Here is a 22,266-nt window from a genome sequence, read left to right as displayed (position 1 = left end):
TGACATTTAGCGAGTCCAACGAGTGAAGGAAATCCGAATTTGAAAGCAATATTTCAAGAGAAATAAAATACAATAATTTGTGCGTGAATTGAGACTGTGATTTGGCATATCATTGAAGTAGGAAAAGCGAAGAAAGCGAAGGAAGTACACTAGAAATGGATATCAAAGCGTCTACGCCGCCATCAGTGACCGCACTCGAGACTGCACATCCAGCGCCGGGCTCCCCCTCGATGGAGGCCAAGGCCCACAAGCTGGCAGTATCCGCGGCGGCAGCGGGAGGAGTAGGAGGAGGCGGCGGTCTGGCATCGGCTGTGGCGTCTACAGCCACCACCACGGCCACATTCCAACACATCTTCGAGCAGCTGGTGCAGCAGAGCGGCGGCAGCCCCAAGCTGGCGCCCAAGCAGCTCGAGCACCTCCGCCACCTGCTGGGCAACGTGCGGGACGCCAAGAACCTTCAGTTGCTGGTCGAGAAGTTCAAGAATTTCGAGCAGTTCCACGAGCACTACGCCGGACAGCTGGCATCCAACAACAACACTGTGATCTCTGCTGAAGGTGAGCATGGAACGGCAGCACGGCCGACGGCAAATGGGCAAATGGGCAAAGCTGTTGCGAAGGTTTTTCCTTTTAGCCGGAAAGCGTTTGCAATTGTTTGATTACAGATTTAATTAACACAAATTGCCGCCGGACACGGGACACGGCCACGGACATGCCAGGACAATTTCTCTCCCTCTCCCTCTCCCTCTCTCTCTCTCTGCCTCTGCATGTGTGTCTGCGTGTTCACAGAAATGTTTTTTTGCATTTACATGCACAGGGGAACATTTTAGAGAGAAATTATAAGCTAATTGCAAGACGAGGCAATTAGTGGGATTTCCCCCGCCTAGATTACCCTTCTCTCCCTCATCTCGCTCTGGGGCGCTCCATATTCTCCGTTCTTTAAGCACAGTTTGTTTTAATTTCGTTAAAAATGCATAAAACCATCAGGAAATCGGGATATCAGGCAACATGTTGCCTACTTTCCAGCATGCAGGCGTGACAACTGGTCATTAGGGGTGGAGGGAGGAGGGAGGAGGCAGAGGGACTGCACTGAGGGGTGGAGGGCTGGGGACAGGTTGCAATGACTGCTTTTAGCTCGTTAAAATCGCAAATAAAGTTGTGTCCATGTGTCCTTGTGTGTGTCCTTCTATGTGTGTGTGTGTGTGTGTGTCCGTACTAAATTTTAATACTTTGGAAATTGCTGACAAATTTGCATAGAGTCCCCCGACGAGGAGTTGTCGTGCGCCTAATTGACTTTGGCAAACTGTTGGCAAACAGGCTTTTAATTTTCCTGCCCTCTCGCTCTCGCTCTCATTCTCGCTCTCACACACACACTCTGTGCCTCTCTTTTTCTGCAGATAGCAACGACTTGCTGAAGGACAATGCAAGGAAATTCGGGCCTGGCGGACAGACGCTGACACCGCGCCACACAATCGACGCCATTCTGGGCCTGAAGAACCGCAACGGCAAAGCGGAAACGGACGGCGACGGTAAGCCAACAAGCAGCAAACATAAACCAAAATCTAAATCCCAATTCTGCATAAAGCTTGATCCACTCGAAGTATTTTTGCATTAGCTAAGCCGGGGGCCATCATAAAAGGCAAATCGATTTCAATTACCCGCTCACAGTCCGTCGGAATCAAGAAACACAATCGCAAAATTATATTAGCAATTCTTTTTGCCTTGAACGCAGGGCGGGATGGTGCTGGGGGTCCTTGGCAGGTCTCAGGGGTGGTGGCTAAGCGGGTAACTGGCGTCGGGGCTTGCACTTTGGCAACGCCTCAAGATGCACGACAGCTGATAAGCAATCAGTCAGCGGTAATCGTTCATATAACCACCAAAAGAGAGGGAGGGCAACTAAGAATGCCGCGTTCGAGTATTCAGACTACAAGATACTCTGTATTCAGGATCATATACATACATATATATGAATTTATATTGTATCAATTAGGAGAAATGCGAGAATGAAATTTAATTGTAGCCAAAAAGGTTCACCACATCTTCGAAAAATCTAGATAAATGTTCTTGCTCTTGATCCTCAGCTAGAATTTATATAATTTCGCAGGTCTGTAATTTTTCTTTTGCAATTTAATGCAGAATAATATACTCTAGGCGTGCAGGGTACTCGCAGAATATAAACTAAAACAAAGGCAATGGAAATCATAGATGCGATTAGAATCCTTTCCCTTTTGTTTGTGTTTAAGTTTGCTTTCTTCTTTGAAGCCAATTTAAACTTTTATTAGCTCTGGCCCGGATGGCTAGGGAATTCTTTTTGAAGGCTTTATAACTGGATTATAGTGGGGACTTGCGGTGCCAACTGGTGATGGCGCCTCCGCCGTTGGCGGGTGCCAAAAATATTCTCCTGCACGTCATTTATAATTCATTTCCCGTTCTGTTTTGATTGCCGGCAAACGATTGCCGCCCAAGCACGCCCACCATTGCGACTTGCGAAAAATGGGTGGGCATTGATATTTCCGCGATTATGGTTCGCCACAGATCTGAGCCCTTGGATGATCCCAGCAGCGAGGTGACAACTAAAGGAGTTTCCAATTGCACAAAGCGGAATGGTTTCCCCTTTAGAGTGAACTGGCACTTTCAGGAAAGTGCACTCAAACATTTCCCATCCAGTTCGTTTAGAAATATTCAAAATGTTTACTAAAAAGCGTCCTAGAAGAGGATGCAATGGGAAATAGAAATACTAGAAAAGGATGTGGAACATCTTAACTAGTTTTGAATCTTTCTTTTCCTAAGCAGTACTCATCCTTGGTCCTTCATAAATATATAACAGCTTCCACAGTCTCAAACAAACAAAAACCGGAAACAATTAAAGACAATTTCAATTTCAATTAATTTAATTAAAATTGTTTACATTCGCATAAACCTCCAAACAAATTAATTATCGAGACAGCCAGTAATTGAGGTCGTTGTAGTCGACAGCTTGATACTCTCAACTCGTTAATTCGAAAAAGATTCATAAAGGGCGAAGAGAAAGTCAACACCGCCAAAGTTAACTTATTGGCCAATGATATTTATAGACGGATAGCGATAGTACCCCACTAGTACAGGGTATTACAAGAGAAATAGCAAACCAAAATGGCGCTGGGCAGAAACAGCAAGAGCACAGGTTAAATGGCCACAAATTAATTAGAATCAAGCAAATTAAAGGCGGTTCAAGCAGAGTATTGCGTGGGAGCGGCAGGTGGGGCGGAGTGGCAAATGAAGTGCCGCGGAGGAGGGGTGGGGACGAGAGTGGGCAACCAACTGGTCGCTCGCGTTTAAGCCATAATTAAACTGGCGGCCAGACACAAGCCGTCAAAAAGCATTTAAATTGACAGCTGGCGGCTGTGTCGGTGGCGGTGGCGTCCCAAAATATCCAGCTAGAAAGAGAGAGAAAGAGAATGAGACAGAGACAGACAAAGAGAGTAGGAGAGAAGGTGGGAGTTGAAGCATTCATTAAAAGCGCAGGAGGCACAAGTGCATTAGGACATAATGTGTAAGCTACAAACACACGCTGTTCCGCATCATCAAGATCAAGATAACCAGAGAAGGAGCTAGCGAGAAGGAGTGAGAAAAGGAGAAACAGAGAGAGAGAGAGAGGTAGTGAGATCTGAAGCAATCGATGGTGATCCCAAGCCGCGATCCATCTACACGAGATCTGTTAAGCAGTTGACGCGGCATTAAATTGAGCATTAAGCCATCTTAATGATTTTAATGCGTGTTCGTGTCCGTCTCCGAGCCAGAGTCAGAGCATCTGTCCGTCCGTGTATCCCTGTCCGTGGCGTGGCTGAAGCGAGCCAAGACGTGCGTCGGCGTCAGCGTCAGCTTCGTCTTATTAGCCGCTTTTGTACATGCCCCTGCCACAACAACCACTTCAATTTTGTAGCACTTGTGATTGACAGTTTTGTTTATGGCTTGTTTTGCTTTTTGATATGAACTCGAATTCGATATTGGATCTCTTGTGCTCTGCGCCTCTTGCGCCGGAAGATGTCGAACCGAAATGTGCATTTCCTTTCAAGGCCCTCTACCTGTTTGGGCCATGACTCTCCGAAATACTTTCTGCCGTGCTTTGTTGCTTATGGCTAATAACATATCAATTAGGCCGCCTAATGGCCAAGTATTTGCCCACAATGGGAAACTGTCAAATCATCATTAGGGATAGACAGCAAAGAGGAGAGGAGAGGAGAGCCCAAGGGAATGGGAAGAAGTGACGCGATTAACGTCAATTTGTCCCTCACTCTGGCTAGGCATTCGTCGGAAACGGATCAGAACAAATTAGAGCAAAACGAGACTGCCTTCGATGCAACACTTATCGCGCTGCAGCATCTCTCCATCGTCCCCCAGTGGCAAAAACCTTTTAGTTTAGGCTCTGAGAATCGAGCCTATTTACTGCTAATAAGAGTTGAAAACTCCCATAAAACAAAAACGAAACTCGAACTCAAATTTCGGCTGCGCTAACAACCGTCAAATTTCCAGCTGCCAACTTTAATTGCCAAAGCAGCTAATGGAGAGCGTACGGAAATCATTTCTTAATTGAAGTGTCGATCAGTTGGCGTGGCTGAGTGTCTGGCACTGAATGAATACTGCCCAGCTTGGGCAACGAACTTAGCTCGATCGATGACTGAATGGGCACATGAGAGTTGGTTCGTTTCTTGCTCCCGAGAGAGATATTATCATTTTATTAATAATACTTATAGCTGTGAGTCCTGTATGTATGCCGTTATGATAGATTTCTAGGAACATTTCTTTAGCATGTTTGGTGGCACTTTCTAAACATTTGTTGGCAAACATTTCTGAAGTTCAAGCTGTTCTCTCTGCATATATTCATCACATCATTCACACTCTTTCAAATTACTCATGAGTTGTTCCCCCCTCCAGAATCACCATAGGACCCAGAAACTTTTGTCTCAACCTTTTTTTCGCTTTTTTCTGCTCACGCAATTAACTCACGCACTCCGTGTGGGCCTCGCTCGGTGGTGCTACTGCGGCTACTGTCTCTCACCTTACCTCATGTGGTTTCCATTAGCCTGCTGCTGGTACCTACTACATGCGAACGTATTGCTCCTACCGACTGTGAATCGTGTCGAGCTGGGAGTCTTTTGTGCTACTTCATTTGCAGAGGCTTTCGGAATGTTTTGTTGTTAATTTCATTAGCACCACAGTGGCTCGAGGAAGGCGCCTGCTGGGCGTGTAAATGTCGATTGATTGGTGGAAACATTCGTAGAGGTTAATGCGGGGCATTTACGATTTAAAGTTAATTGGCCAAGACGTTGACCCAATTAATCGAATTGAGGGAAGAGTATCGGCCATGCGGCACATAATTACATTAGACAATCGCTTGGGCGAGCGCTCCCGAACGCGCACACCGACTGACGTACATCAAAAAGCAATTACACAAAAGACCATCAGATAATTACAGATGTATATTTTTGGGCCAGCGACTTGCAAAGTTGCGGTTTGACGGAATAATTGGATTTCTTTCTATTCTACGACTCCGCCTCGAAAGCCAATTTAGCATAGAAATTGAATTTGGTTACACCAAACACCAAAATCCAGCCCACCAACTGCACAAAAAGTGACTGCAAACAAGTGCTGCCACACAGCCCTCCCCCCACAGAACCCCCACCGCCCCGTATTGCCGCCTGGCACTGGAGCGGCGACAACTAATGACTTCCTTGCATGTCACGTGATATGCCCGAGCGCCAGTTGGAACGCCCATTAGGGACCAAATACCACCTAAGCACATTCTAAGCCAGTCCTTCCTCTCAGCCTTCGGTTGCAGTGCTTCAACTCTGGGAGTTTCTGGGAATTTTTATTGCCTCACATTGTAAATACGAGGCGGCTAATTGAAAGCCGTTTATTAGTGGGTGGGCGGCCAACAGGTCTAACAGGTCCGCCATCAACCACCGAATTAAATAACACGTTGCTATTAGCCGAACTGGCGGCCAACACACGGCTTTATGACTTGTCTGCCTCATTGAGCACACTAATTAAAATCGAATCAGGTGGCGGAGTAGGAGGAGCGGGGAGGCCACAACTAGAGTATGATCTAACCAGTAACCAGTAAAAGTATTCCAGGGTAAACCAATCTAATTCACACATTTTCTGGCTGCCTTACAGGCGACATGGAAGCCGCAATGGGCGATGAGGATGCCACCGATCTACGCTGCGGCATGACGCTGACGCAGCTGCGCAATATGGACCACCACATGGCCAGCATGCTGCAGCAGCACGCCGCCAAGAACGGCGGAGTCTTGCCATACGGTCCGCCAACTCCGCCTGGCCAGCAGCAGCAGCAACAGCCGCACCATGGGGCGACGATGCCGGGGCCGCCGCCTCAGCAACAGGCACATCCGCAGGCCGGACATCACCCTCAGCCCCACCATGCCCCCCCGTTCGGCTATCATAATGCCTTCGGTTTCGGGCAGAGTCATGGGTATGGGCAGCAGGAGGACGCGGCTGGCAATTACCTCAGCTCCATGCACCAAATGGTCGAAGCCAATCAATTGCAGACCGCTCCTCCGCCGCCTCCCCCCAATTCCTATGGCAGCCACCAGCAGCACTTGGCAGCCTTGGCCGCGCATGCGCAGGAGCAGCACCAGCAACAACAGCAGCAGCATGCAAAGTATGCCAAGTCATCGCCCACGACAACAACTGCGGCGGCGGCCCCTCCTGGAGGCTACTTTCTGGACGGCCAGACGGCGCCTGGCAATGTCGCTGCTGCCGCGCAGTCGCACGCACAGATGGGCAGAGGCGACTACGACGAGCGTTCAATGTCCTCCAGCAGCGAGATGGAGGAGGACGAGGATGATGCGGCAAAGATGCAACTCGACGGCGACCAAAGCAACATCGATGTGACCACGCCGCCTACACCCGGAGACCGATCACTGGCCAGCAAGCGCAAGTACTGTGATGAGAACGAGGCGAAATTAGCCAACGGCCAGCAGCCGCAGCAGCAGTCACAGTTGGCCAATTACGGCATTCGAGCTCGCAGCCTGGACGAGGTGCAACAACAACAGCAGCAGCAGCAGCAGCAACAACAGTCCCACCAGCAGCATCAGCAGCAGCAACATCCCCAGCAGCAGCAGCAACAGCAAAACTTTCAACACGAGTACCGCGGCAGTGGCAACAATGGAGCTGAACACGGAGATCGTCTGGCTGCGGACACGGAGAGCCTGGTCAACGGCAGCTGTGCCTCCAGCGAGGATCTCAACCAGACCAACAGCAGCGAACAGGGCGAGAAAATTACATCCGGCAGCGACGATGAGGGTAAGTGCATCAAACTCTAATACAACTCCTACTGCTACTACTACTGCCATGTCCATTTTTCATGAACACATGCAGGCCAGGACGACAACTGTGCCAAGAAGAAGCACCGCCGGAATCGAACCACCTTCACCACCTACCAGCTGCACGAGCTGGAGCGGGCCTTCGAGAAGTCCCACTACCCCGATGTCTACTCGCGCGAGGAGCTGGCCATGAAGGTGAACCTGCCCGAAGTGCGTGTCCAGGTGAGTTATCTCCGATTCGATGCCTCATTTACTGCCTCCTGCTCCTGTGCTCCCGTGCTCCCGTGCTCCTGTGCTCCTCTGCTCTGTTCTCCTTTGCTAATTGTGCAATCAACGTGTCTGTGTCTAGCTACAGCCGCAGACGGAGCCAGGCTCCGGAAATTAAATAATTTCCGTTTGCAATTTATTTTAACGAAATTAAGCTGTGCCCAGCTATTCAGCTACTCATCTAGGAAAGGTGAACAAAATGTGTATTTCTTTTGCTGATTTGACAAGGATTTATGGCTGAGGAGAGCAGTTGTGCGAAGGGGCTACAGTGGGTCTCAGATATATACACACATATCAATCAGAACTTTCCTTTCCATAGCATTGTTGGTTGCAAAGCTTTTTCAATTCAAACCCGATTAGTTTTCACAGCCGGCATCGGCTACCATCGACTGCACCTGATTCATTGGATGATTCATTTAAAATTTGCATTCCCCATTGTCTGCTGCCTCTGGGGATCCCCTTCATATTTTTGTCAAACTTTGGGCACAACTTTCCGCCGAATGCCTACAACAATTTATGTCTCAATTGCGAAATGACAACGCCGAAACGAAAGAGTTTCAAGTTGCTCGGTGGCCCATTCAATAAGTTTTCCTTTCTTTGGCGGAGAGAATTATGCATTTTATGCGACTGCGAGCCTTTTATGCTCTCCGTGACTGTGGCTGTGGCTGTGGCCTATGGCCTGTGTAGTCTGTGTAGCACTGTCAGTGGCAATGTCTGTGGCAGTGTGGCAGGATGCCATGCCATGTCTGGCAGCCATTCGTTTCGGGTGGCAAATTGTGACGTGAACGGGCGGGGCGCCTCGTAAATTCCATTCACGGCGGTGTAGCATAAAATACGCTAAAGCAGAAACTATCGACGTGCCGGAGGAGGCGGGAGGTTTCCGCTTTGAGGCTGCTCCAAGCTCTGGAGTGGACCAGGCGATTGGCATAGTTTTCCTGGCGAAGCGAGGCGAAGCTTCCTCCTCCTCCCCCCGGCAAATGTACGGGACATATCAAATTTCATGATTTCGTTTCGTTTCCTTAGCCGACAAATCATTTTTATTGACTAAACATTATCGTGCCCACAGCCAGAGTTGGCGACACTGTCGCCGTTCTCGTTGTCGTTGTCGTCTCCAACACAACCCAGGACATAAATAAATAAACAAATAGCAACAAAAATCGTATATATTTATAGGTATACGAGAGTATCCATAGCCGAACTGTATAAACGAAATACAAAAGTAATGAAGCGAAATCGCATAAAAATTTCTCCTTGCACCGGCTCCGGGGTCTGGCCCTCATGTGTCACTTTGTCAAATTGACACGAATTCAAATTATGCCAGCAGGACCCACAACGAGCCCAAGTCTCGAGCAGGAGCGGGAGAGGCAGCTTTCGAGGACCCCACACCCAAAAAGGGAACCAGAAAACCAGGGACCAAGGGCGGAACGTAACCCTTTGACTCGTTTTTTCGATTTAGCGGGGTACACATACCCTTACCCTTCCCTTACCCCTTCCACACCCATTACCCTCTCTCTCTCTCTCTCTCTCGTCCTGTGTGTAATCGTATTTGCGGTTAGTTTGCATGAAGTTCTAGTTATCGTTTCTACTTTTTCCCTCCTACGTTTTTTTTTGCTGGGAAATTGCTTGGTGTGCAACTCGTTGAAGGTGGAAATTTGTTTTGATTAAGTTTCCACACACACACACAGACTCGTAGGCTGGAAAAAAGGAAATTGTAACCACAGTTGACAGAGTTGTTTCTTTCCAAAACGCAGCCATCCATCCCACCTCCCACCAAATACAATTTCTCGTTTAGACCAGTTCATTTTGAGCCCTGCTGCTGCTGCTGCTGTTGCTGTTGCTGCTGTTTTTTTGTTCCTCTTTCTGCTGCTGTCATTGCATTGTAATAGATTTGCTAAATGTTTGTTTAAAAAGTTTGATTGGATTTTGCATTTGTGTCTGAAAATGTGTCTGCGGCTTCTTTGATTGTTGTTTAAATGGCCATATTCGTATTCGTTTCCGAATTGAGGTGCAGGACAGGAGCAACTATCGAAAGGGAATTGTGTCATTTTGCGGTTTGTTCCGGGACAAAAACAACAGCAATTAGGCAGGGGGCCTGGGCTCGAGAACAGTCTGGAGCAGAGCTCAGGGATTATCTGCGATGGTAACCAAAACAAAACGCGTTAAGCCCGCAAATTAAATGGCAGATTAACGCCCGAAAACAGGGCCCAGACAATCATTAACACTTGCCAAAGTCGGGGCCCAGTCGCGGTTCTTCCCCTGAGAGCCCGGGCATATGGCCGGCCCGAGATGACAATTACTTTTGTTTGGATTACACGCTGTCAGGGCTGAGTGCGCTTTGAGGGTTGTCTGACGCTCACCGAAGGGTTAAAGCCGCCAGTCGACTCAATCATACGCCGCATTAAGCCCGTGGGGCTAAAACAGTTTAATTAAAACTTAATGCGGCATGCCAGAGCAAAGCGAATCGAGATATCCCAGGAAGATACAGCGATACATGTGTTTGCATAGACACATTTGTACTGGTGAGATCTTGGGCTGCATGTCTTGGTTTAGTTAGCCGAGCAAACATGACTATTGCCATGTGCAACGACAATTTTTATTGGGTTTATTAGCAGCAACAACAGACGGAGGCAGCCACAGAGCTTGTGTCAATTATTTTGCATAGTCAAATGATTAAATATCGTAAACCTGTCAAAATATCCTCCCATGAATGCCAGGGGCGAACCATGCGAGTAATCCTGTGTAATAGTTTATTTATCTGCATATATTGCCCATACGACATGGGTGACGTGACAGAGGCGGCAGTGGCAGTGGCGCTGCCTCCACCTCTGCCCGTAGGGGATGTGCATAAACAGCAAACAAATAAAAATGTCATTTCACTAACAAATAAAATAGATTTTTATTGCATTCCAGTATTGGCCCTCGCCTGTCTCCTCGTCTCCTTTAGACTCGAGTTTTTGTGCTTTCGTTTGAATTCGGATTTCCCTGCTCGACATTTTCCCATTTTTATGCTCATTTCGTTCTGGTTTCTGCTTCGATTATTTTTTATTGAATACTCGTATTTACTTCAACTTTGGCATTCGCTTCATTCCCTCGCATGACCGTTTTATCGACATCCCGCCCACACTCTCCGCTTGGCTCCACGCTTTCGTTTTCACATGTCATAATAATAATGCATATTAGGTTCATTTGTTTGGGCCACCGCCGCCACAACCCCAGGGACAGTGGCAGTGACAGCCCCCGACCCAACCCCATGAAATCCAATACAAATCTAATAATGAAAATGATCGTGGAATCGGGCCAAACTACTTGTACTTGTCGCATTGAAATTCAAGTCTTGCAAATCGGTCAAATGGATAAACTCTGAATACGTAAGTGGCTGCTCCTGGTCCGGGTCCCAGTCCCACTGGGCTAACGCCGCGGCCGCAAGCTTTTCAACTTGTTTAACTTATTGTTGGAGATGTCCCTGAGGGCCTTGGGGCAGTTTCCCAGCATTCAATGGCCATTTATTAGGCACTTGATCTGATTTGCCAGTCCACGATTATGCCTTTTACGTTTTGCTTTACTTTCGAGCATGATGCGAAGAAATACACAGCAGACTCAAGCGACAGCTGCCCTCAAGTGTCGGCAGAGCGTGGCCAAGGGAGAGCTTCGTGTGTGGGTGTGGGAACAGCGCACGGAGGGTGGGTGTGGGCCAAACAATTAACACATTATGCCACCTTTGCATAACAAAAACAACAACAACAACTACAACAGGAACAGCGACAGCCACAAAGGGGAGGGGAATAAAAGGAAAGCCAGGGAAAACAAAGCCACCGCAAGGGTAAATAAATGTCAGCTCACAAAGGCAGACTTGAAGGACCTCGGGGGTGGCGGTGGCCCCTCTACTCGGCCCTGCATATAGGGCACACATTTATGCGTATTTTTATGAGGATTGCACATCTGCCGTTTATGAAAAGTTTACTTTTATTTTATCAACTGTCAAGTGAAACAAAAGACGAGCTGGAGCAGCCTTCAAAACACTGAAACGAACCGACTAATTATCGCTAGGCTCCGGTCCGGATAAATTGCTTATGCAAATGCGTCTAGAAAGGGGGTGGAGGAGCGATGCGTGTCCAGCCTTGGCATTGTAATATTCTATCTCATTGACGATATTTGTAGTCTCAGTTTGTCGCTCTAGATGGGATCAGCTCGATGAGAACTCAACAGAAAGTTCGGCAGCAGCAAAGCTTTCTGGCTGTAGGCTAGATTGACGGTGGAGAGAGACAACCGACTGGGGCTGTTCTCGACAGAAGTTTGCCGCTTTCAATTAGCCCTCATTAGAGACTCGACTCACAAAGGAGAAGAAAGCCGCCTGCGATCGGGACACTCCCACTACCCGGAATCCGTGTCGCAATTAATTAAACTTGAAAGCCACGAAGACAAGTTGGAAAGGAGATAGCGATATATAGAGAGAGAGAGAGAGAGTGGAAAGAGGGAGATGTGTAGGAGAATGACGACGCAATTGCCGCGCGACTCAAAGGAATTCCAAAGGAACGGCGACGCTGAAAGGGAAGGAGCTGGCAAAGGATCTGGCAAGGACAACATTGTCGGCATCGGCATCGGCATCGTTTGTGTTTATTTGCAATGGCATCCAATTTCATTCTTTTATCCGACTTATTGAGTTTGCCCTGTGCTCCATGACATCGTGTGTATGTCCTGGTCTGGTCCTATCCCTGGCTGTGCCAAAGGGTGTTCTGTCTCTGGCTCTTCATCTGCGTTTGGGTTTGCTTCTGAGCCTGGGGCAAAGTTTAAAGCCAGACGCCTCTCGACTGTGCCTGTGACTAGACCGCGCCGCCTTTTATCTGCTGCTCAAGTTTACATACCGCCACCCCGCCAGTGCTCCCTCCTCTCAGATACCACGTGTGTGCACCATTTAAGCTGCGGAACGTGTCTTTGTGCTCCCTGTTTGCCCAAGCTCTGCCTCCGCCATGGATGCGCTTTTTAGCTGTAATAAACTCAACTTTGCGGAAGATGCAGGACGCATGAGGAATGAGGCGGGAGGCGGACACGTGCCCTGGCTTTCGTTTAGGAGCTGCCACTAAAGATCAGCATCTTGGCAGTCCGGGACGCGTCTCCAATTCACCGTAACCTGTCAACACATTTCAATATAAATGCATAAATCAAATGGAATGAAATTATAAATCATATGCCCCCGCCTCCATGCTCCATTCACCCTCATTCTGGCTGGCCTGGGCTGGCTCTTGCAACCCCTGGCCGAATGGAGTGACAGACAGGCAAACAAACATAACCTCACTTGACATCGGGGGTTCACACAACGGATGAAAGACATCAATTCCCCTGCCCTCCCCCATCCCCCATCATCCATCCACGGCGCGCGCGCCCAATATGTTTGGCTTAGGGCGAAGCAAAACAGAAAATATGAACAAATGTAATCAAGCGAAGACAATTACAATTACAATGAAATTATTTCCCATTTTGGCATCGCTTTTTTATGGTAAATTACTTTTGGCACAGTCCTTGTAATCCTTGGCTGCGTTGCTGAGAAAGCGGCCAGGACAGCGGCAGCTGCTTTTGCCGGCAGAAAAATCTCCAAGTGTCAAGTGGGGGTAGGGTTTGAGGGTTTGTTGTTACACCCCTCGCAGATTGTTGCTTATGAATATTATTCAATTTGATCGCCTAAATGCTTTGTAATGAGTTGCACATCTGTTCAGGTTTTACTCCAGCCTCTGCCAGAGTCAAAAGTTTCAAAGGATGAAGGACCTATCCAGCAGTGCGGGTGCGGGTGTATTTTCTGCCCAGCATTATATTATTATTGCATTATAGCTATGTGCCGGGGTCGGATGTCAAGGATGAATTCAATTAGGCGGCAACATTTTGATGACTTTGATTTGGAATTGTGTAATCTGCGTTCGAGTTAACTCGTTGGCCCTGTCCTCTCCATCAGATATGTGGAGGATGTATGTATCTTGCAGTCCACTCACCCATCTGCATCTCTGGACTGCTCTCTGCTGTCGGTTTAAATGGGCACTGGGCTTAAGTTGTCACAATACTCGAACGAACCATTTCAATACTAATTCCGATACAGAGTCAATCAAAGTTCAGCCCAAAGAGACCCGAATCCAGACAGGTATATGTGAGTGGGGAACGGAACGAGTACGGGGACGGGAACACACATGTGAGCGATACACGAAATTGACTTAATCAGCTTTATATAAATGCTTGTTTTGACAATGCCGAGGGAGTGGGAATGCGGAGCAGATCCCCACGCACGCTAATTATGCGCGGCCCAAGCGGCTTAGTATAATTTCAGACATCATATTTATGGGACCGGGGACCCCGAAAGGAACTACAGCGAGCTTGGGAGTCGCTTTTCCGCTCTTAATTAATTCCCGCTGCCTGCTAATTGGTTTTATGCGTTTCTCCCACAAACTCCTATTGCGGCCGCATAAATCACAAAACACTTAAACAATTTTCCGTGCTCCGACCGGGTTGATTATGTGCTAATTAATCACCTAAACAAATTCTGCTCCAGCTCGGCCTGCAGGTGGAATAACAATATTAACAATATTATTTTCGAGAGCACGCAAAATATAATTAAGCCATCAGGCAGAACTATGCGGTGCCCGGGCACAATTTATATTTGTCACAAAAATATGTGTTATACACTTCACTGTCAACAGGAATTGTGGAATACCCTGCTCTTCATAGTCCCTGATTTTTGAAGAATTTCTTAGCTCTAACATCTGAATGCAAGCCATCAAGATCTGGTAAACTTTACTGCTGCTGAGCTTACTTCAACCAATCTGTGTGCGAACGATCTGCAAGAGTATCCGATGCTTCGGTTACCTCAGCAAGTTCTCGATTCTTATTCGTATTGAGCGTGGCAACTGCTTCGGCTTTACTTTGTGCCCGTTCCCGTGCCAGTGCTTGCGACTGTTTCAAATTAAAAATGCGTCAACAGAAATTTGTTTCTGCACGGTGGAAAGGGAGAGGGAAAGTGGCAGGACCTGATGTCTGATTCGGCATTCCAATTCCCCGTGCGACAGTTCGACGGAGTCACCCCGCCAGGAGCGGAGTCCGCCCGTGGCTGGTGTTTGTCGTCCTTTGTAGCCGATTTAACTGCTTATTAACTGTGCGTGCGCCCATTTGTCCGTGCCCTTTGCTCGGGCGGGCTGCTGCTCGGCATGTCAGCGAGTAAATAAATAGCTAATTAAATACAGGGTGCCACGTGTCTCCGGGCAAACACGCCCCTGCAAACAAGCTTCCCAGCCAGCGCCCGCACCGTCCCCTGACTCTGGCCAAAGACAGCTCGCGGTGAACAATTGAAATCCCAAGGAAACCTGAGCCCTTGATCGAGTGGGTGTTGGATTTGATTCTCGCTTCGTTTCGCACTGTGCAGCCTTTTCAGGTCACGGGATTGAAGCGCTTTCCTTGACTTTTCCTTCGCCTCGGCGACATTTGAGGCGGACCCGCTGCTGCCAGCGTCTGCGGCTGTCACAGAATCGAGATTTGTCGTGTGTTTGGCTTTCGATTACAGGTCTTTGAATGCAGAACTAAGACTGTAATTAGCAGCGGGGTGCTAAAAGTGTGCGTTGTGGATATGGAATCGTAAGGGATGGCAAACCCAAAGGCATTTGCAACATACGATAAATATATATTTAGAATGCTCACCGAAGGGAACTTTTAGGCAAGTCTCTTGCTCATAAACTTTTGTCTCCATCAAGCAAGCTGAGAATAAATTTGGGGATCCCGATCCTTCATCAGAACTTGGTTCGGGGAATCAGCAGCCCCACGAAGAGCCCTCCGACAAGTCTCCGTCCTCCCTCGTCGGCGGCTTCGAGTGTAAATCAATATGCTTGTCGGCTCCTAAACTAATTAAAACATCTTGCGGATTGTGGCCGTCGTCAAAGCTTTTGTCTTCGCTCTAATTTGTTCTGAGTCGTCCCACAAAGGCAGCCGAAACAGGATGCCCGAGTCTCAGTTCTCGCTCGGTGCTGAATCCCTACACAAGAACGAGCCCCGGAACTAAAAGCCAACAATGGAATAAAAAACATGTCATAAACTACAACTACCAGGGCAAGGACTCCACGCTGAGGCTTTGTCCCCCGACTTCGGTCTGGAATTATGACAGCCCCTGGCTAGCTGGATGGCTTCATGGATATATGGATGGGGTGAATGGAATTGGATTGAATGCTTCATGTCTGTCTCTGCTTAGGGCTGGGCCAGGCATATAATTAGGCTCCCCTGGCCGGGATTTGAGGATTTTTAATTGAATTAAAGCTCACACAAGGGAACACGAACGAGAGGAGCGAGACGACATCCGCGAAGAGCGCTGCCCAGTTCCCAGGCAGTTTGCATTTGGGTTATTAACTTAGGCGCCGCTATCAATATCCTTGAACGCAACGGGTTGTCCAGCACAGTTCGATTCGCCCCGTCCAGGGCCGAAGGTCTCTAATTGCAGGCCATGCTGGGTAATATTTTTGTTTCCATGCAATTAACTCGCTTATCGCCAGCGACGCCAACTAGAACGAGCCAGAACAAACTGCATTCGATGGCATCGGGGCATTCAATCAAATTGATTGAATTGCATGACAACCGGGCGGCACTGGGATAATTATAGTTCTGTTGCAGGGATAATGGTTGTGCCGTAAGTTGATTCCCCGAGCTGATTTCAGGTTCCTTCCCACTGGGAGGGCAAAGTTGAATAAAACATGACACTCTTACCACTTGACTGGATTCCTTTGCATTTCCATTCCATGACTAAGCTTCTCAGAGTGTTCGATTGCAAAGGTGCATGGAACAATTCTACTCTAGGCACGCATTCTAGCAGAGTCCATATAAAATGTCCGTACTTTACCCAACTAATTTAATTCCACAGATTTCTTTCACACATTTGAAGCCCCACGAACTTTCATTTCGATTTCCATACGAATTTCTCCCAGTGTAGCCTTAGGTTTCGGTAAATGATTTGTCGAGGAGGCCTCTACCACAAACACGATCCCGGCAACCTACCAAAAACGGAAGTATGAATAATCCAACAAGAACTGTGTAATATCAAGTCGAGCTGCAACAATTCTCCCACTTCCCCTCTCTCTATCTATCGCTTTCTCTTCCCATATCTCCCACTCTCACTCTCCCTCTCCCTCTCCCTCTCCCTCTATCTCATTCCTGTGTACACAAGTTGCAAACAGTTTTATTAAGCTGCTGAAGCTCTTGTGTGTTAAAAGTCAATTTTCCAATTTGCAAACTGTCAGAAACATTCGAAAAGCAATTTCTGCCACACAGCGAGTGAAAGAGAGGGATGTCTGCCTGGGCGAGAGAGAGCAAGCGATAGAGGGTGTGGGTGGGTGGGGCGCTTAAGGGGGAGTTGCGTAAACGCCTTATATGCTGTGCGGGTTACTTCTACTTCTATGTGCTTTCCCATTTTCGGGCAACAACGACACTTTGCGGCAGAAGTTTTCCAATAAAACGGCAAAACTTTGCTGCGAACAAAATTAAAGAAGACGACAAGGAAAATGCCCGCAAAGAGGACGAGAAAGAGAAGACGATGGTGAAGGAGAAGGAGAAGGAGGGAGTTGATGATGATGATGCTAAAGTGGGCTCCGGGCACGGCAGAGGGGCAATGGCGATGGGCTGTGGGGGGAGCTGGCAACCTGGGGACACAAATTGTTTGCTGCCAATGTGAAGTTTATGAAAAAGATTAAAGTTGAAAAGTGGTCGCCTGCTGGGGACGGAGGAGGCAGCTCCAGTCCCAGCCCCAGACCCAGTACCCAAGCGAGCGATGGACCGGGCGGAGGTGGTCTTGTGGTGAGTCGCGTGCCCCACATGAATGCCAAATTGCTGCAGGCCTGCTCGATAGAGGGGTGCGGCAGCTGGGTGATTGAGGTTGAAGCCAGGGCCAGAGTCGTAGTCAGAGTCGACGTTGGAGTCAGAGGAAAATGTAGCAAAATTGAAAATGGCTGAAAATGTGGGGAGGCGTGTGCATGAGTGTGTGTGTGGGTGTGCGTCTGTGTGTATGTATGTGTGGGAAAGTGCTTGTTTGTATTTATGTCCATGGGGTGGAAAATTGAGTTTGGTCCATGCCAGAGCAGAAGGAGGCGCGCCGAGTGGTGGGTGTAGGTGGATGGGTTGTTGGGTGGTTGGGTGGTTCGTGGCAGCATCAACAGCCAAAGATGAAAGCAGACAATTTCGCCAACTTTTGGGTAGATGACTCCTCGCTCTCTCCGTGATGATTATGTCGATGATTATGATGCTTGTGGGCGTGCCGCCCGCCAGCCCAGAGCTCTCTTTCATCCGCTCTCTTTTTCTCTCACTCGCAGTACTCTCTCCTCTCTCTCCGTCTCTCTTTCTGTCTCTTTCGTTCTGTTTCTCTTGTGGGGGTTGCGCGGGGATTTTCATTATGACGCGCCATGAATGGAAATTACAAAATTGATTTTGATGATTTAATTAAAATGAAGAAGCACAAACTCAAATTATACCAGTCAGGAGGAGAGTGGCTCCACAGCCTCCGTACCCTCCCCCGCCGAAAGTCCCACTGCTTGTGCTTGTGTGTGTGATGGTGTGTGTGTGTGCGCTTGTACATATGTGAGGGAGGAGTTGGATGTGGCCTAAAGCTGCCAACTTTAATATATTTTCTTCGTACAGATTTGAGAGACAGGAAATTAGACTTTCTAAATGGGATTCCCATTTGACGCTGCCAGGGGGTGATCGGAGCTTATGAGTGGAGTGGATTGGAGAGGGGAAAGGGAAAGGGAAAGTAGGATAGGGGGTACTCAAGGAACTGGAGCACTTTTGTTATTGCTGGCTGTCTGTTCTGCTAATTGATATCTGACAGATATTCGGGATTACTCATTTGATTGGGTTTTGATTAGCATGTAATGAGTTTTTGATAGTCGCAAATCAAAAGGAAATTCTCTGCAGTTCTCGTAAACTTTTTAGGTATAAAAGATGTTTTATTATTATTAATGTAGATTTCGCTATAGCACTTAACATTCGCTGTGTTCCACTTAATATGTATAAAATATTAATACTTAAATGTTTTAAATTCTGTTTAAAATTAAATTAAAAGAGAAAATATCAATGAAAATACATAACGGATTTTCTCTCACATCTAAGATTATTGCCAGCCTTTAATTTTGCTTTATCTGGTATATTTCCATGAAAAGTTAGTAAGAACTACATATATTTAGTTTTTAACGCACTTATATCTGTCTTCTTTATACCTAAATATAATGGCTTTCTTAATAGTATACAAAATCAGATAATTTATTATGTTATTATGTACATTCAATTATATTTTGGGCTTTCAACTATTCCACCATCACCATTCTGCTTGTTAGTGTATTTTTATACCCGGTACTCGAAGAGTAAGTGGGGTATATTGTATTTGTGGGAAATAACGGTTGTACGTAACGCACAGTAGCAAACGTTTCCGACCCCATAAAGTATGTAGATGACAGATAAAGAAAAAATGTAAAATTTGACAAATAACCGCTAAGGTGACAAAGTTTTGACGCGTAAGAAGCGTCTCACACGTCCCTTCTCGTTGTTAATTAAGCCATTGCAAAGTATATTTTCCGAGTCGTGAAATTTGTTTTGCAAATCACTTTCGGGCAACCAGAATAATTTTACGCGCCATTATCTTTAATTAAAGAGCCACAGACGGGCGACACGAAACCACGAATCGTACACAAATATATACATACATATACCAGAGCCCACACATACATACATACTTACGTATTTATATAGTAGAGTAGTCCATACATATATTTGTATGCATTGGTATTTGTGGCAAACGCAGCAGCAACCGAAGCTGAGGCTCTGGCTGGCTAAAAACAACACACAAACGGCAACAACATTTAATGGTAATGAAATTTCCATCAGAAATAATTTCTTATTAATTTGCGCAAATTGCATTTAATTACTTTGAGCGTGGCAGAGGTTGGGCCAGGACTGGGGGCTATGGCAACTCTCTCTAGGTGGCTTTTATGGGGGTTTTTGTTCTCTCTCTCCCTCTCTCTCTCTCTCTCTGGCGTGGCCTTTGCCCCTCTTTGCCTCTTTGCCATTCAGTTTAAGCCACTAATTAGACAGGCACACTAATACACACTCATTGTTGCGATAATTCTAATTAAAGCGAAGGCGAACTAATTGGATGTTGCCCGACGGGACTTGTGTGTGCCTCTGTCTCCGTCTCTGTCTCTCTCTGTGTGTGTGTGTGTGTGCTCAGCCATTTTGTTTGTCTGGCTGTAACTCCTCTGTGTCTGTCTGTGTGTGTTTTCATTAACAATTTCAGCGCTGGACGCCATTTTGCTTTTTGTCTTGCTTGAAGCTTTCTCTCTTCCGGCACCAATCTCTAGCTGTCTCTCTCGCTTTACATCTCTCCTTCGCTGTTCCTTTCCCTCTTCCTCCGCCACCTACTCTTACAGCTTATTCGGTTTTCTCATTATGCTTTAAGGTCGTCTTCCGTCAGTCGTTTTCCTTGCTGCTCTTTAGAGACATTTAGGCGCCTGATTAAATTAGCGCGTTTCTTGTCAAGTGATTAATTTAATTGCTCCGTGCGCTCTCTAAGCAAACTAATTAGCTAACCCTCCTCCCCGCCTTCCGTTCTCTCCCGCAGGTCTGGTTCCAGAATCGACGGGCCAAGTGGCGTCGCCAGGAGAAGTCGGAGAGCCTGCGTCTGGGCCTGACGCACTTCACCCAGCTGCCGCATCGACTGGGCTGCGGAGCCTCTGGTCTGCCAGTGGATCCCTGGCTGTCACCGCCACTGCTGAGTGCCCTGCCAGGTGAGGGTCGCGCATTTAGAGTGTCCTTCCCCTTACTCACATCCATCTGTGTCCCGCTCTCTCTCTCTCTCTTTCCCGCGACTCTTTGCAGGCTTCCTGTCGCACCCGCAGACGGTGTACCCCAGCTATCTGACCCCACCGCTGAGCTTGGCGCCCACCAACCTGACGATGAGCAGCCTGGCGGCCATGGGACACCATCACGGCCATAATGGACCACCGCCACCACCACCGCACGGACACGGACTCGGGCACGGTGGCCTTGGACACGGTCATGGGCATGGCCATGGGCATGGACATGGGCATAACCAGCCCCAGCCACCGCCGCCACCTGGTCCACCCCATCCTCATGGCGGCCATCATGTAGTGCCGCTGTCACATCTCTCGCCGCACCTGTCACGCATGTCACCGCACGCCACCTCGCTGGGCTCCCCCCACCACGGAGTGTCGGCCACCGGCCTCACCCCCATCACAACCCTGCACAACAGCCTGCCACCCACCACGACGACCGCAGTCTCATCCTCGTCCTCCTCCTCCGCCTCGCTGGAGTGCAGCGGACCGGACGTCTGCATGTCACCGCAGAACTTGAGCCTCTGCAACGCCGACTCGAACGGGGAGGCGCGGGACAGCAGCGACCTGGACGCCGGCAGCAGCAACAGCAACCACGGCAGCGGCCTGGACAAGTGCGCGGCCAGCGCCAGCATCGAGCTGCTTGACGTCGGACGTGAGAGTCCGCCACCACCGCCGCCAGCGTCGGTGAAGCACTCCACGTCTCCGCCGGCGGACATGCGGAGCAACTCGATAGCCACGCTACGCATCAAGGCCAAGGAGCATCTGGACCAGCTCAACAAGGGCCTTGTCTCCATGGTCTAGCCACAGAAGGTTCCTAGCCGCTAGCTTTGCATCCACGGCACAGCAATTCCCAAACTCCCCTAGACTTAGTTCTTCTTAGTTCAGCTCCAATCAAAATTCCCTCCTCCCAAATCGTCTATGTTTCCTATCTTCTAGGTGTCATTAGTATAGTGAATCTCATGTTTTAAGTCTTTGTTTTAGTTATCTACATACAATCTACATGCAATCGGGTTCAGAGTTCAGTAAGAACAAAATAACCTGCCAGAAGAACCAGTGAAAGCGTTTCCCATATCGTTGAACAAAACTGTGCAGAATGTAATTTGACAATTTTCATTAATTCAACAGCAAAGGACAACAGCAAACAAAAATAAGTCTAATCCTAAAGCATATTAGCACAAAATAAATATAAACAAGTTTTAGCTCAACGAATCATTTATTAGAGGGGAAAGAGTGGAGTGGCAAGGGAAAGGGAAAGCGAAGAGTGGTTTTCAATTAGCAAGGGAGCTAATCACGAGCAATCAATAACCCTTACCCACTTGTCTGGCCAATTATGAGGGCTTATCTGCCTCATTGATCGCACCCGGGGGCTGTCAAAGTCTCATTAATGGCTTGATTAATAAGAAAATCGGGAGACACTGCAAGAACCTCTGGTGAAGGAGGATATCCTGACAGGCGATAATTAAATGCAATTAAAAGGGACTAAATGCACAGCAAACAAAGCCTCAGCAATGGGAGTGGTTCTGTGGGATGGTGGCACATGTGCAGTAGCCGCTTTTCAATCTAATAAAATAACGAATAAAATTATAATTGATTAACGCCGCGGGCAATTAAGCTGCAAGCATGTCGCCCACCCCAGGGGGTAGCCACTGTTTCCAAGTCCAAATTTCTTTCCAAGTATGCAAATGGTACACATATGTATGTGTATTTACATACAAGTGTATGCCGTAAAAGACCTCGGCGCAATGATAATTGCTGGCAATTATATCAGACCGCTTATCACACGCACAACATCTACGGGAAAATCTGCCATAAAGGACACACGT

General features: G+C 47.8%; 1 protein-coding gene across 1 annotated transcript; it reads left to right on the top strand.

The window, feature by feature from the left end:
* Positions 1 to 43: 43 nt before the first annotated feature.
* LOC117891550 (retinal homeobox protein Rx) lies at positions 44 to 21,620 on the top strand. The gene is made up of 6 exons (XM_034797066.1): positions 44 to 555; positions 1,395 to 1,526; positions 6,154 to 7,302; positions 7,378 to 7,544; positions 20,209 to 20,374; positions 20,466 to 21,620. The coding sequence occupies exons 1-6, from the start codon at positions 156 to 158 to the stop codon at positions 21,242 to 21,244; spliced, it is 2,793 nt and encodes a 930-aa protein (XP_034652957.1). The 5' UTR covers positions 44 to 155; the 3' UTR covers positions 21,245 to 21,620.
* Positions 21,621 to 22,266: the final 646 nt, after the last annotated feature.

The sequence above is a fragment of the Drosophila subobscura genome, chromosome E, assembly GCF_008121235.1.
Source record: "Drosophila subobscura isolate 14011-0131.10 chromosome E, UCBerk_Dsub_1.0, whole genome shotgun sequence".
NCBI lineage: Eukaryota > Metazoa > Arthropoda > Insecta > Diptera > Drosophilidae > Drosophila > Drosophila subobscura.
The sequence above is the reverse complement of the archived record's forward strand: the minus strand, read 5'-3'. Positions and strand labels throughout refer to the sequence as shown.

What these genes read in the sequence shown, in the direction of transcription:
- LOC117891550 (XM_034797066.1), top strand. Translation starts at nt 156, where the DNA reads ATGGATATCAAAGCGTCTACGCCGCCATCAGTGACCGCACTCGAGACT. An exon ending in AGCGGAAACGGACGGCGACG is followed by an intron (nt 1,527 to 6,153) that starts GTAAGCCAACAA and finishes GCTGCCTTACAG; the next exon opens with GCGACATGGAAGCCGCAATG. An exon ending in TGCCCGAAGTGCGTGTCCAG is followed by an intron (nt 7,545 to 20,208) that starts GTGAGTTATCTC and finishes TCTCTCCCGCAG; the next exon opens with GTCTGGTTCCAGAATCGACG.